The sequence below is a fragment of the Ambystoma mexicanum genome, chromosome 3q (genome assembly GCF_040938575.1).
Source record: "Ambystoma mexicanum isolate Mex_15411 chromosome 3q, UKY_AmexF1_1, whole genome shotgun sequence".
In the NCBI taxonomy this organism is placed as follows: Eukaryota; Metazoa; Chordata; class Amphibia; order Caudata; family Ambystomatidae; genus Ambystoma; species Ambystoma mexicanum.
The window spans coordinates 467,566,175-467,580,573 of record NC_090926.1 but is presented as its reverse complement, the minus strand read 5'-3'; the positions used below and the strand labels follow the sequence as shown (position 1 = coordinate 467,580,573).

The 14,399-nt window shown below is 46.4% G+C and overlaps 1 protein-coding gene across 2 annotated transcripts in view; it reads right to left on the bottom strand.

The window, feature by feature from the left end:
- The window catches only part of APBB3 (amyloid beta precursor protein binding family B member 3), a 645,194-nt gene that overhangs the window by 349,274 nt on the left and 281,521 nt on the right, over nt 1–14,399 (bottom strand). For both annotated transcript variants that reach the window (XM_069654242.1, XM_069654241.1), the window contains one exon: nt 2,900–3,034. In XM_069654242.1, coding sequence (XP_069510343.1) covers nt 2,900–3,034 — 135 coding nt within the window. The remainder of the gene's footprint in view (nt 1–2,899; nt 3,035–14,399) is intronic.

Below are 14,399 nucleotides of genomic sequence, written 5' to 3'. Positions count from 1 at the left end.
TTTCGGTTAGTGGCCTCACCTCCCTGGCCTCATGGGCAGGGGCTCCCCCTATGGAAGTAGTGATGACATACTGGGATTCCTCACAATTCTCCGGTTTCGCAAATCTCTCAAAACATGGCTCTTTCAAGAACACCTGACCAAGAACTAATTACAATGTACACACATACCGACATACAGACCTCACAGTACTGTGCTACTGTTAAAAGATGCCATCCAAATGTGGCAACCAACACTCTGTACAGTGCTTCACTGCTCTCAAGCTAGGTCTGTGCTTTAAACAATAAAAAAACAATTGAGGTTGAACAACAAGGTCAACAGGGACGAACCATGTGGAATGCAGCACAGTGTTTTCCGCACAGTAAGGTAGGAGGCCCCATGTTGGCCACCTGGGATGAGAGGGTAGGATAGGAAGTGAGGCAATTAAAACTGATCCAAATCTTTCTTCTTTAGCAGCCTGTTCCCCTTATGCCAAATACCTGTTGATTAGTTAACTGAATTGATTATTCATAAATGTTAGGATGTCTTGGGGGCATAAAGTCTAGTGGAGATCATGAGCAGCGCGCACAGGTTAGAAGATTCAGTATCTGTACATTTGACATAGGGTGAAAATCATTCTGAGTAAATCTTGTTAAAGGTGTGCCGGATGGGGTTTCTTTAGAGAGCATGGGGAAATCACAAGGGCAGCTCTGATCTTTTCTATTTTGTCACAGTAACGGGCAGATAGTCCATACACCTATTCTAAGTCTGGCAGGGAACTGGAGTATGTGAAAAAGCATGCAGGTCAGCCATAGCCATTTCTTTTAGAACAGTGAACAATTTTCTGTTGATATTAACTCTTGAAAAACCTGGGGTTTTCTCACTCCTCGACCCCTTGGATCCTCTTCGCAGGTGGCAAGAGAAAGGCCATCACTATTGGATCTTGACCCTGAGGGCGGAGAAGCAAGGGAGGATCACCTGGGTTGCGGGTCCTTTGGGAGTTAGAGTGGGGTACCCTTGGGTGAGACATGGTATCCCCCTTTTCCTACTGACAACCAACCCAACACTGCCCCAACCTTTATGGGCTATTCTAAGTCAGCTCCCCTCCACCAATGACAATTGCCGGTACTGGGGCTAAGAAGAGACAACTAAGAGCAATGAAGAATATGCTCTTTACCATTCTGGTACTGGGACGAGGAAGAGGCCTACTAAGAGTAGTGAAGGTCAGGCATGTCCCTTTAATTGTAGTCGGGCAAAGTTTGAACACTCATCCACACCTGCAGCCTGTTACAGGACTGCAGGTGTATAAATAGAGCCCAACCCAGTGGGGAAGGGGAACGACAGAAGAAGGACCAGGAGGCCAGTGCAGGAAGCAGAGGACCCTTCAACCTGGCGTGGGAGTGGGGACTCGCTGGAACAGAGCGGCAAAGGTGAAGGAAGACATGCTGGAAGGCTGCTCCTTTCCTTTCAATTCAAGATGCTTGTTCCCCTGTGGTGGAGGACCATCATAGGTGTGTCTGAGATGCAGGAACTGGAGCCCCGACACTGAAGAGAGAACAATGCATGATTTGCGCTGCAGAATAAACTTTCAAAGCGACCTGTGAGTTTCTGGATATAGAGAAACCCGGTGTGTGTAAACTTGAAGGTTTCTTTAAATACATTGTTTTGGAGTGATCGCGTGTAGAGAGATACATGTTTCCGAACGTCGAAGGGCATTGAATGGCTTGTTAAAGGGAAACAAACAAATATGCTGTCAATGACTTAACTAAAGGAGAAACGTTATATCAGAGTGGTCGCGTGGGGCAATGCATGCGTTTTTGAAAGTCTCTGAACGCTGAATAAGCTACTTAAAGTGAAACAAACACTTATATTTGTGAACTATTAAACAAAGGGAAATATTTTACACTGGAGTGACAGTGTGTGGCAAGAAACACATTTTCAACATTGTCTAAACATTGAACTATATAATCAAAGTCAAACAAACAATTGTTGACTCACAAAATGAAGGGGAAAAGTACCTTAATCTCAAGACTTCATTATTGAATACCGAATTGAATTAAAACTTTATTACTAACCAGACGAAAGTCAATAGGAGGAGAGGAAGTTTAAAATCCAGACAAACCACCATACTGTGAAGTGCTAAAATGAACATAATTCTAAAACAACCACAGTATGCTGAAATATAAGGTGATTTGTAAAGAACAGTGATTTCTTTATCACCATGTGTGAAAGCTACAAAATCATCCAAGATGTGGATTTGATAACAACATTTAACTGAACTTTGGAAGAAAAGAACATTTTGTGTTTTCTCATGAAGTGTTGAATTTGGAGTTTGGGGGTGGGAACCCTGAGTTTTGACAAAGAACATTTCACTTCAAGGCTGTTTAAATTATATGACTTGGAACTTTGGGAAGGGCACCCCAAGTCCTAACTTGGTAAAGGAGACCCAGAAATCTGAAAAGACTAATTGCTTTCTAACTCTAAAAGGGAACTTTGAGACTTTACTTTGTAGGACTGTTTTATACATGGGGAAGGGAGCTGAAGAAAGCTGTGAGGTGGCAGAAGCTCAAGACCTTGTGTTAAACACTGGTTTTCCTTTGGTTGCTGACATCCCTACACATTGTGTGGTTATAGTTGTGAGGGCAAACATAGGATTTGGACACAGACAGGTTCCTAAATTGAACTCGTTGACTCAGACTTTCCTTAGTTTTAGTTAGGTAGTGAAATCCCACCTTAGCATAGGGCAAGTTAGGCTTTTATCCATTCTGACATTTAAGTTAATAAAGTTGATTATTCTGAAGTTGGAATCTGTTGTCTGTTCCTCCTTCATGATGCTTTCACAGTTCCTAGATATGCCTTATAAGATGTTCATCTCTTGAGAGAACCTGCTATGCATGTAATCCAAGCAAAAACACATACTCACCTCCCGCAGATTAATGCTGTCACATTTACTATGAGTCAGCTGCTGGATGCAGTTGTTTACAGTAATGCCACTTTTTCCTGGAGCCAGGTCTTCCTCAGGAATCTCTACCCATCCCAGCGAGCGTACTGCAAAACACTGAAAAGAACAGGCACATGAGGATTGTAGCACTGTACAGCAGGTTGTATTAAATGTTCTATGCAAACGCTGTCAATAACCCTTGTCAGAGTAGCCTGGTACTCTGTAGAATTTAATTGAAAGTACTTCACATGAAGGCACAACACATGAATACAAATAAAAGGAAACCAAAATGGGCAGTTGGAGAGGTGGGAGGAACGGGAAAAAGCCTACAATTACCTGACAACTGGAGTCCTCACATAAGCCAAGTTCACATCTTTGATGGTCAACGGAGAAGACTTGTTTCCTTCATTTGAGGTAAAAGTCTATTTAAGCATCTATGTAAACCCCCAGTTCATAGGCCCAACAGCGGGCAGAGCCTCCTTGTGGGGTGATACATACTCATTTGTCCTGGGCATTTGGGAAGCCTTTTCTCAGAGTGATGGTTCCTCCCGCCTTATCACACTGCTACTCAATATGTTTCCTGAGGAATATGTGTTGTGTCTTTTCAGTTGGAACTCTACCAGTAGGGTCTGCCAATGGCAGCTAGCTCTCTGTGATATATGTGATATATATGGCTGATATGTGAACTTTCACTGCATTTGTGTAAAGTGAAAGCATACTGGGAATGCCAGACTGTAAGCTGGTAAGGGGATCAGCAGTTGAACTGACAGTGTGGAGTGAAAATCAGTTATCATTTTAACAAAAATGTAAAATATCGATTCAAAAAGACGGCTCTGAGACCACTGAGAGCAGTCTTTCTAAATCCAACTGTCATGCTCCTGTCACACATAAGTGCGCGCAGGAGCCTACAGGCACGGCCGGTCGGAAGACGCACTAAGGCAAGTTTCTGTGTGTGTGCGCGTGTGAGGCATGTTTTTAGTTGTAAGGGAGGGGGAGAGATTGGATGAGGAGGATGGGGAGGTGCTGGGTGAGAAGGGAAGTGTCAGTGGGTTTGTGTGGCGGTTGACTGTTCGCTGCAAGGAAGGGAGTGGGTGGGCGGATGGGTAAGTGTGTGTGTTGTGTTTGTATGTGTGCCTGTGAGAGTGAGGGGAGGAATAGAAATATTAACGGTAGGAATGGGGTGGGGGAAAATGGGGGTTAGGGTGGGAACAAATGTGAGGGCCGTTGGGGGATTGATAGATAGGAGAGGTTCAGGGGGATGAAACGCACCCAGAATAGTGAGAAGTAACAATATTGAAGGCTGCACCAAATTGGCCTAAAGAAAATTGTCTTATTTGCGTGCAGTCTTCAATATTTGGATAAATCACTTAGAGCCGAAAGGGAGGATGTTCAAAAGGCTCAAGGTTGGTCTCTTCTTGGGTTGGCAACCACATTGAAAGTTCAAAAAATGTTTGTAGAAAAGGGGTGTTAATTAACCGTAGTCACTCACAGGTCTAGGTGAGGATGACACAAAAAGGACAAGGCCATTCCAGTTCTTTGCGGTCAAACTCTGGATGGGATGAAAACACTCTCCTCGGATTCCAGGGCCTCGGTTCACTGGGTTAACTAAGCTAGAGTCAAATAGCTACATCTTCGTGTCTTGGTCTGTGATCAATGAACACCCTACAAGTCACTAGGCGAAGGCCGGCCTTCTTAGGGCATCCATAACCCCTAGCAGAGGCTGGGTGTTTCTTCCCTGTCTGTCTGGGTGGATTTTCAGGTCAGTTTCATTATAGTGCCCTGCCAAGGGCAATCTTTTGTCACACCTTTCAATATCATGGAAGCCTGCCACAGCTGGACTCTCCTTCTAGGTCTACCAAATCAGGACTCAACCTTTGGGACCTCCCTCCTGGTCCCAGGTGGCCAGGGGAGCCTGGTTAGTGGTCAGTGCCTCTGGATTGCTAGGCACATAGTTTTGTTGATGGACTTGTCAGTTCCACCAGATCCAGAGTCTTGCTCCTGGTTAGCCTGGTTAGCCTGTTATGTTCTGGATTTAGTCTCTTTTGTTTCAGAACGTATTCTTTAGTGTCATTAGTGGACCTGCCAATTCCACCAGATCTAGTTTATGGCCAGCCTCAGTCTTGTTGGCTCATTCAAGGGTGTCTTGGACTTGGCCCCACCAACTCTCGCTCCAAGTCAACCAGTATTTCAATCATCTCAGCCCAGCCACGTTGACCCTACTGGTTCCAATTTACACCTCCTTGGGGCAGTGAGGATAGCTCAGGGGCAACACGTTTGTCTTGGACGCACGACAACACATAGCAACACAGGTTCGAAACCCGAGCTTGCGCTTAGAAACTTGGGCCCGGTATTAAGCGCATTAGAAAAGAACAATTATAATTATAATCTCCTGGGTCTGCTGCCCCTCCTGGCTTAATAAATGCTATGTTGGTTTTTTGGACCTCACTGTCCACCACTTCCTCCTCCATACCTCGTTCTGCTGTTCTGCTGCCACTCTCTTTTGGTATAGCTCCTCCTCTCCCCTCTCTAGCTATTCTTTTTCCTTCCTCCTCTTGCTCTTTCCCTTGTACAAGCAATCCCTTTTTTTAAATTAAAAAAAAAAGTTTTACTTACTTGGTTTAATTGCATATGCAATTTTTACAAATTGACATAATTAAATACATGTGCATTTTTCCTGAGTTAGCATCAACAAGTCCTGGCAAGACAAGGAGAAAAAAGAGTAAAGGAAGAGAAGTAAGCAGTAAGGACGGTCCAAATTAACAACTTGTAGGAGAGTGAAATTTATGAAAATAAAATAGAATAAAATAGGAGGCCACTTTGGTGAGAAGAATGGTTTTTGACTTTAGCGTTGAGAAGAATGTTTTTTGACTTTAGCGGAAAGTCCATCCGATATCAAGGCTTCTGTCATCTGGACACAAAGTCTATGATGGTTTCTCTTTACCATTTTGCTCCTGTTTATGGAAATCCACCTTTTGTAAAAACGGTGCCACAGCTATCACATCACCGGTTCTTTCTCCTTATATTAGAGGATTCCACCAGTCTTCTTCATTGTAAATTGTCAGGTCTTTAAACAAATGACCCATATGTATATTTCTCTAATTTGACAGTCCCTTCCAAGATAAGAGCAGGTGTCTAACTGTTTCAATTTCTCTAGATTTGTCGCAAAAGCGACAGGTGTTGTTAAGTGAAATTCCCCTAAAAGCCCTGATTTCAATAGTCAAGAGAAGGTTCAAACAGTCTCTCATGAAAACATTTTGCAGCATTTTATTGGGAAATGTTTCCGTATATGCCCGAATGTCATGAATTCTTTTTGTTGACACTGGTAAGTGGGATGTCAGTTTGTACCCCACTGCTTAGTCTAATGTTTGTGTCCAATCCCATTTTTCAAGGTTGCTTTTCACCTTAGTTGGATTATTTTTTAATTCTTCTTCTGTTGAATTTATCTCTTCAAGTTTTGCCTGGTTTTTCCTTGCCCAATCGGTAAGAGTGTTATTTTTTTTCCCTGAAGTTCCGTGTTGATAATATTGAAAAATGTTGAGCGATCTGGTAAAATTACTTTCCTGTATAACATCAGACTGCTTCTGTCCACTATGGCCTGAAGTGAAAGTATAGACAGTTCTCTTCGTATCGGCGCCATTGGTGTCGACATTGGAAGTTTCAAAACCTGACGGCAAAATTAGCTTTCCATCTTTAGCCAAATTTCATCTGGAATTTTTGGCATGCCGTCTGATCCGTAACTCAAAGAGGGAACAAATTTAGCTTTCTAAAATTGCATGATCGGTGCCGTGGATAATCGGCAGTATTTTCTGTCTATGGCCCTGGGTTGGGTTGCTAGTTTCTTAACATTTTCAAAGAGGTTTGCCTGCATGTTTGTTTCTCTTATTTTTTATTTCTATTATTGCTCAATATAACCCCAGGTATTTAAATTCTCTCACGTGTTGAATTTTTGCCCCGTCCAGGTACCAATGCAGTTTTTTGTTTTTCTAGCTGTGTTTTCAAAAGTAATTACTTTAGTTTTATTGTTGCTGATTTCCAAGTTGTTCTTTCCAATGTATTTTGCCAGATTGTCTAACTGGCGCTGAAGACCTATCGCGGTCTGGTCCAGTAGGATCAGCTCGTCAGTGTAGAGAAGGAGAGATACTGTGATCCCACCCAATACCGGGGGAAAAGATCTGACATCGAATTTGGTGTCCTTGAAGTCCCATAGGTACGAGTTAAAGAGAATAGGTGCGAGGGGGCAACCTTGTTTCACCCCTCTGGCAGTTGGAATTGATTTTGCAGGGTACCTGATTGATTTAACCGAACTGTCATCGATGTGTTTTTGTGGAGGGCTTGTATGGGTTCTAAGATTTCCCTTGGGCAGTTTTTGGCCAAACGTTTCTCCCAGAGTGTTTCACGGTTGACCTGGTCAAACGCCTGGACCAGGTCAAAAAGAGACACGAAGATCCTGGGGCTGCCATCTTTTATCCTGCCTTTCAATATACTCAAGAGAAGAATATTCACAGAGGTGCCAGCGTTCTTCACGAAACCCAATTGAAAAGGGTCTACCACACCTGATGTCTTAACCCAGTCTTAAACGCGGTCCAGGATCAGCGAGCAAAAGAGTTTACCAAAAACATCCAATAATGCTATTGGACTTTAGTTTTTTGCGCTGTCTCTCGGTAGCCATCCCTTTACCTCTTCTTGTCTCCTGATATTTCTCTTGTTCTTGTCTTCCTCCTTCCTCCAGATGGTGTCCTTCTCCCCCTTCCTCCTAAAATATCCTCTTCAGCATCTTCCTACTCTTCTCACCCTTCGTGCACACATCTATATGCTTGCTTTCGGACCCTTCTGTCACCTCCTTTCATCACGCTGCCTTGCACTCTCTGGACATTAACAAACTCCCACAGTGACCACAGCGCTGTTCTCTCTTTTTTATGTGAGCAGTGGGTAATTGAGTTCCTTAAATGTTTGAGCCGATGCACCTGTGGTGTCTCATAAATCGGGCTTAGGGATTGGCTGGTGTCCTTTGGCCCAACCCAAACCCCAGTGGAATGAAGAAATCACAAAGTGGCACTGATTAACCTGTGGCTTTCGGCTGAATGCATAAATATCTGAGCTGCCATCTTGGAATCATGCAATCCTGTCATGGTTTATGTTTATGTTTATTGAGTTTATATAGCGCTTTACACCAAAGCGCTTTATATAACAACATTACATGAGAAGAAGCAAATTTACAAAATTGAAACAAACCAGTGGTACAGTATATGGAACAATTAACTCAGCAGGAGGTGGGGGAAGGGGGGAAAAGGGGGGGAGGAGGAAAGTTCACGGGAGAGAACAACACCCTTTGGTGGTTACAACTTCCTGTATGAGGTCATCGGGATGAGGAGGAAGGTGGGAGGGGAAGGGATGGGTAGAGGATAGGTGGGGAGCAGTAGGGAAGGAGTCAGGGGGGATTGATGAGGAAGGGCTTACATTCAGCGTTTGATATGAGGTCATCGTGGTGTATGGGAAGGAAGGAGGGGAAGGGATGGGTAGGGTTAGGGGGAGTGGTAGGGAAGGAGAGTCAGGGGGGAGTGGAGAAGAAGGGCTTTCAGGGAGGATCGGAAAGATGGGTAGGAGGGGGAGGAGTGGATAGAGAGGGGTAGGGAGTTCCAGTGGAGGGGGGCCTGGAGTTGGAAGGAGTGGAAACGTGAGGAGGCACAAGGGGCTGGGGGTACATTGAGAAGATGTAGGTCAGCTGAGCGGAGAAAGAGGGAGGTAGAGTAGAATGAGAGGAGGGAGGAGAGATAAGGGGGGGCTAGGTCATGGAGAGATTTATAGACAAGGCAGAGGAATTGAAATTTGAATTGTGAGAGGAATGGGAGCCAGCCGAGTTGGGAGAGTGAGGTAGAGACAGAGTCACGAGGGCCGAGAAGAGTGTGGATGGGTGAGTGGTAGATGAATTTTAGGTGAGTCAGGTGAGTAGTAGGTAGGCCAAAGAGAAGAGAAGAGCAGTAGAAAAGACGGGAGAAAATAAGGGAGGAGTTTAGAAGCATGAAAGATGAGGGAGGAGCGGATCTTGCAGATGTTGAAGAGGTGGTACCGACAGGCACGAGAGGTTAGAGAGATGTGGGTGGAGAAGGAGAGAGAGGTGTCGATGTGGAGGCCAAGGTTGCGGACATGGGTAGAGATGGGGAGATTGGAAGGGGGGAAGTGGATGAAAGGAGGAGGGGAGGGTGAGAGAGTGATAGGAGGGAAGAAAACCACTTCAGTCTTGTCAGAATGGAGGGAAAGAAAGTGGGATGACATCCAGTTTTTGATGGCCGTGAGGCAGGAAGAGAGAGTGTGGTGGAGGTCGGAGGTGAAGGAGGTGAAGGAAAGAAAGAGTTGGTTATCGTCGGTGTAGAAGTGGTGGGAGATGGCGAAAGAAGAGATGACGGGGCGAGAAGGGAGGTATAGAGAGAGAAGAGGAAAGGTCAGAGTACAGATCCCTGGAGAACGCCATAATGCAGGGGGAAATTGGAGAAGGTGCTGCCACCCCAGGAGAAAGTAAAAGAATGGTTGGAGAGGTAAGAGGAGAGCCAGGAGAGGACATAGCCTTTGAAGCCAAGTGAGGACAGAGTGCTAAGAAGTAAGGTGTGATCAACAGTGTCAAAGGCTGCAGAGAGGTCAAGGAGGATGAGGATAGAGGATTGCTTAGCGTGTCGGGCGGTGAGGAGAGAGTTGAGTACATATGTGAGAGCAGTTTCAGTGGAGTGTTGAGGGCGAAAGCCAGATTGAGAGGAGGGGAGGAGGGATTGAGAGGAGACGAAAGCAGAGAGCTGAGAGTATGCTAAGTGTTCGAGGAGCTTTGAGAGGAAGGGGAGAAGCGAGATTGGCCTGAAGTTGGAGGTAAGAAGAGGGCTAGCGGAAGGTTTTTCCAGGATAGGGATGATGGTGGCGTGCTTGAAAGCTGATGGAAAGGTTGCAGAGGAGAAACAGGTGTTAAAGAAAGTGGTAAGGTAGGGGATGAGGAGAGGATAGACTTTGGGGATGATGGAGGTGGGGATAGGATCAGAGGGGGCAGCGGTGGGGTGAATTTTGCCAGGAGGCGGGAGACACATGCTGGGGTGATGGGAGTGAAGTGGGAGAATGGAACAACAGGCTCCCGCCAATCCCCTCTCGCGCTTGGCCTAGAGGATCACGGCCTAGGCACCCACCACGAGAGGAGTTTGCCCATTTACCAGACGACCAAATACCCTGGTACAGGAACATATGGATGTGCCCACCCACCTGCCCAGCAGCCCGCCCTGCCCATGCCGACACCTGCGGCATGGATGAACTCGACTAAACCAACCCATCGTTAGAGATGCCATGACGACCTAGCCACCGGTCAACACACATGTACAAACATGCACACTGGTCACTCCCACAGCAATCCACACGAAGAACATACTCAGTGCTATGACGTAGGTGATGAACACACCCACGGACGTGCATCTTTATTATTTTTCACATAGGCTTTTCAAATGCAGAAACGCAAGACGCACAATGAACTCATCTAAAGAGCTTGCTCACGCTTCTCCTAAACCCTATAACCTAAAGCGCCTGTGCACTCAACGGCTCCATCTATGCACCAGACCCAAGTAGGCTGCAAGCAAGAGTTTCCCTGAACATGCACCAAACCCAAGTAGGCCGCAAGCAAAAGCTTCCATGAACATTAAATAAACAAGAGTCCGGTTGCTGACCCTGCAGAATGAGCCCGGCGAAAGCAGACAGCCAAGGGTGCAATGTTGCAAACTCGCATTCTAAAAGCAGACAACCAAGGGCACAATGTTGCAATCCCGCATGCCGCAAGCCGACGTCAAAGTCACACATGCAAATTAAACCAAGCACACAGTGGTAAAAAACAGTATTAATTGTGCAGAATTCTGCCTCAAACACGGTCCCAAATCACGTGACCAAGCCAAACCTGACAGGATGCCAAGGCCAGGAGAACGGAGGCGCCTGGATCCCTCGTTACAAGACACAGGCAGATACAATTAAAAGACTCAATGGACATCTGCGACAGTGGGAGTAGTCGGCCTTCCAGCATATGAATAAATCCTCACATTGTCTGCACATACCCATAGTGAAACATTATTGCAAATGACAGGTGCACCGCGAGCTGGGAACAGCGATGGTCCCAGGCTGGGAGGCTCGCGAGCGGACCAATCAGAACATGGGGCTCTTATCACTGACGCTATTAACACTGACCAATCCTCAGGGGTCTTCATGTAACAATTTTCATGTATCAAATTGAAGGGACAACCCAAGTATATCACCTGACTGACCCTCAACCACTAACACCGTTCTCTATACGCATGCTATACTAACCCTACCACTCGAGTAACCAATCCGGAGTGGAGATAGGTTTTTTGCTAACTGTTCAAGGTGATGCAAGTAGCGCGTCATACTAAGGTAAAAAGGGCCTGCGAGCCCCACGATTGTGTGTGTGTCAGGACGGACGCGTACGATCCTTGACCCATCCCTGCCGTTTTGTCTAATAAACAGCAGAATCACCTTGCTTCTTGCGTGCGTCTCATACTCTGTTGGTTTTGGGATATACGGGAGGAGTTGCGGCCTCCCTGCCCGGAGGTCCGCGGACGGCCCAGCCGACCCCGGCAGAATTTCCCCCCAACAAGTTGGAGGCACTGCTGAGATCTGTTTAAGATCTGCTTTTTATTTTATTTTTTCCAAGTACTCCCGTTGCGAGGAGGCCCGGCAGCGCGGCCCCCTCTGCCGCTGCCCCCTTCTGAGGACTACAGGACCATCGCGGAACTGCGAGAAGACCGGACAGCGCAATCCGGATATTGGCCTTCGGGAGCCGGTTGAGAAGTATCCCGCCCGCGGTTGGCGAGTGTCCAGACGTGGTCCAGACGAGGGGAGGTGGCGAGCCGCTTGGAGGGGTGCACGCAGTCGAGCGACAGCGCATCAAGAGAACTTGGTGAGTATGCCACATCCAACAAGCAATGTGAAATTGTGAGGGAGGGGGGAGGAATTAAATACGGGAGGTGGGAGGTGTTGCACAGGTGCGCGGCGAAGGTTTGACAATTTAGTGTTAGCTATGAAATGAATGGTAGCCGAACGAGTGCGAGAGCAGTCGGCTACGCTACGCGAGAGAGGGGGGCGGAGCACGAAAACATCACGTGCGGCCGCTCGTAGACACTGATTGGCCTAGGTCGCGACTACGTGTAAGGGTGTGTGTGCGCGGTTTCCTACGATTTGGTAATTATTGATCAATGAGTAGATGAGGATCCCTATTGATCGAGCAAGAAACTTGATAGGTAGATGACGTTTCCCTGTAGGCGGTAGCTAGCTGGTTGCCCAATACGGAAGATAATTGGCTGGTTAAGCCCTCCTGTCGAGGGGCGTATCACACGCGAGGCGACGCAGCATGCGCAGTCCGATTATATATTATTGATTACCTTGTTCCAGGCGTGACAGGAAGACAGCTGTGGGGTTAACGGGGGTAGATTGCAAGGGTATTAAGAACGTACTAGTAGTTTGAAGAGATCGGTGACGTCACCAGTAGGGCTTTCATAGGATATCTCGAGCACAAGGCATCTTTATTTCTGAGAGTGGTGGGGAAGAGAGTTGTGGTAAGGGAGTGGAAACGGAGATAAACGGTAATGAGTTGATCGGGGAAAAGGCGAAACGGGGGACGTGGCTGCGCGCGGAGAACGCCGGCCACGGCAAGTGTAGAAGAGGGAGGAGGAGCAAATGAAAATAGGACGACTGTATAAGAACGTCACAAGGGGTACGCAGCCGTAGGGGGCTACGTGCGCCTCGGCCGCAGGGGGCCGTAAGGGTGTTCTGTAAAGGAAGACAAGAAAGAAAAGAATATACAAATGTAAATACTATATTTTAATAATTTTCCTTAGCGGACTATCGCAAGTCCCCAAACTCACGGGGCCAGGTAAAGGTATAAGGCTGTGTATTGTAGGTGTTAGTAAGATAACAGCTACCAAATAGGGGAAGGATAGCAAGTGGAGCGCTACTATGTCATACGGGGCAGGATCGGGAGGGTGGGGGAACACCCTCACTACCCCACTACAACACATATGCAAAACACTGTCACCCCATAGGGAGAAACTGATCAAGTATAGCATAGAATGGACACAGGGGACGGACAACAAAATGATAACACCATGGCCGCCTAATGGTAGCTTCGATCCATATACCCAACATTCAGTATTAAACCATCTGCATAATACATACAAGGGGAAGAAGTTGACACACCACGTGGAGGCGTTTAATTTATGGAGGATGTTCCAAGGGTCCCGACCAGGACCAAATGGAATGTTCACTGTGGGGGAAACACCCGAAGAAAAAGAGATTAAGGAGGAAGGAGAGAATGGGGAGAAGGAGAGTGAAGGCCCAAAGAACACGGGGAACTGACAAGAGGGAGGAGAAAAGAATAACAACTCAAAAGAAAATGAAATAAAAAAGGAACGGAGCGACGATATACCCCTAGCGAAGGTAGTGAAAACAGAGGGAGGGGGGTTGTACCCTTTAAGAGAAGTAGGAGAAATAGGAAGAGAACAATTAAGGGCGGCTGAGGGGTACTCGAACCCGGCATACAGCCTGCCACCATATGCAGTGACAGGTGGCCACACGGGAGGGGAGCGGACTAGTATGACGGGATCAGCTCATAGGAAGATGCCAGAAGGGGAGGGGAGGACTGGAGAAGAGCAAACTGCGGAAATAGGACATGATGAGTGGGTAGCTGCGCAGATACTATTAAAATGACGAGGTAAATTAACAGGAGAAGAGAAGGAGGTAGTAAGGAAAATGGATGAGGATAATACCAGGGAGAGTGAAATGGAAGGGGAAGAGCTGTTACGACAAAAGGAAGAGATTTTGGAGGAACGACTAGCAGAGCTAAGGGATGAGCAGAATGAACTAATCAAACAGCTCGAGAGGGAGGAAAGAGAGAGAGCGAGGGAAAGGAAAGAAGGTAAGAATGAGTTGGAAAAAATAAGGGAACGAACTGAGGAGCAAAGGAGAGAAGCCGAAAGGGTAAAAGCAGCAGCAGAAAGGGTATCAAGAGCAGTACTACAAGAGAGGAAAAAGGAAGAAGAAGAGAAAGAAAAGGAAATGGCAATGTGGAAGAAGAGATTACTATCAGAAACGACCAGGAAATACGAAGAAGGGAGGGTGATAGAGAATATATTAGAACGGGAAAGGGTGAGATGGGAAAGGAAGAAAGAGGATGAAAGGATATTGGAAAAGATGAGTAGTGAAGTAATGGAGGAATTAAAAAGGAAAAGGGAGGAAATTGGTAGAGAGATGGAGGAGAGAAATGAAGGGGAAAGAGAAGATAGGAGAGGGGAGAGTGAAGTAAGGAGGTATGTATATAGAGATACAGAAGTAGCAACAACATCAGCACAAAGGGGAGCAGTTGGTAAAGGAGAAAAGGGAGAAACGGACCTAATAGACTTAAAAACAGTAACGATCAAGGGGAAAAAGACAGAGTGGGGGCTGCCACTTACAAATG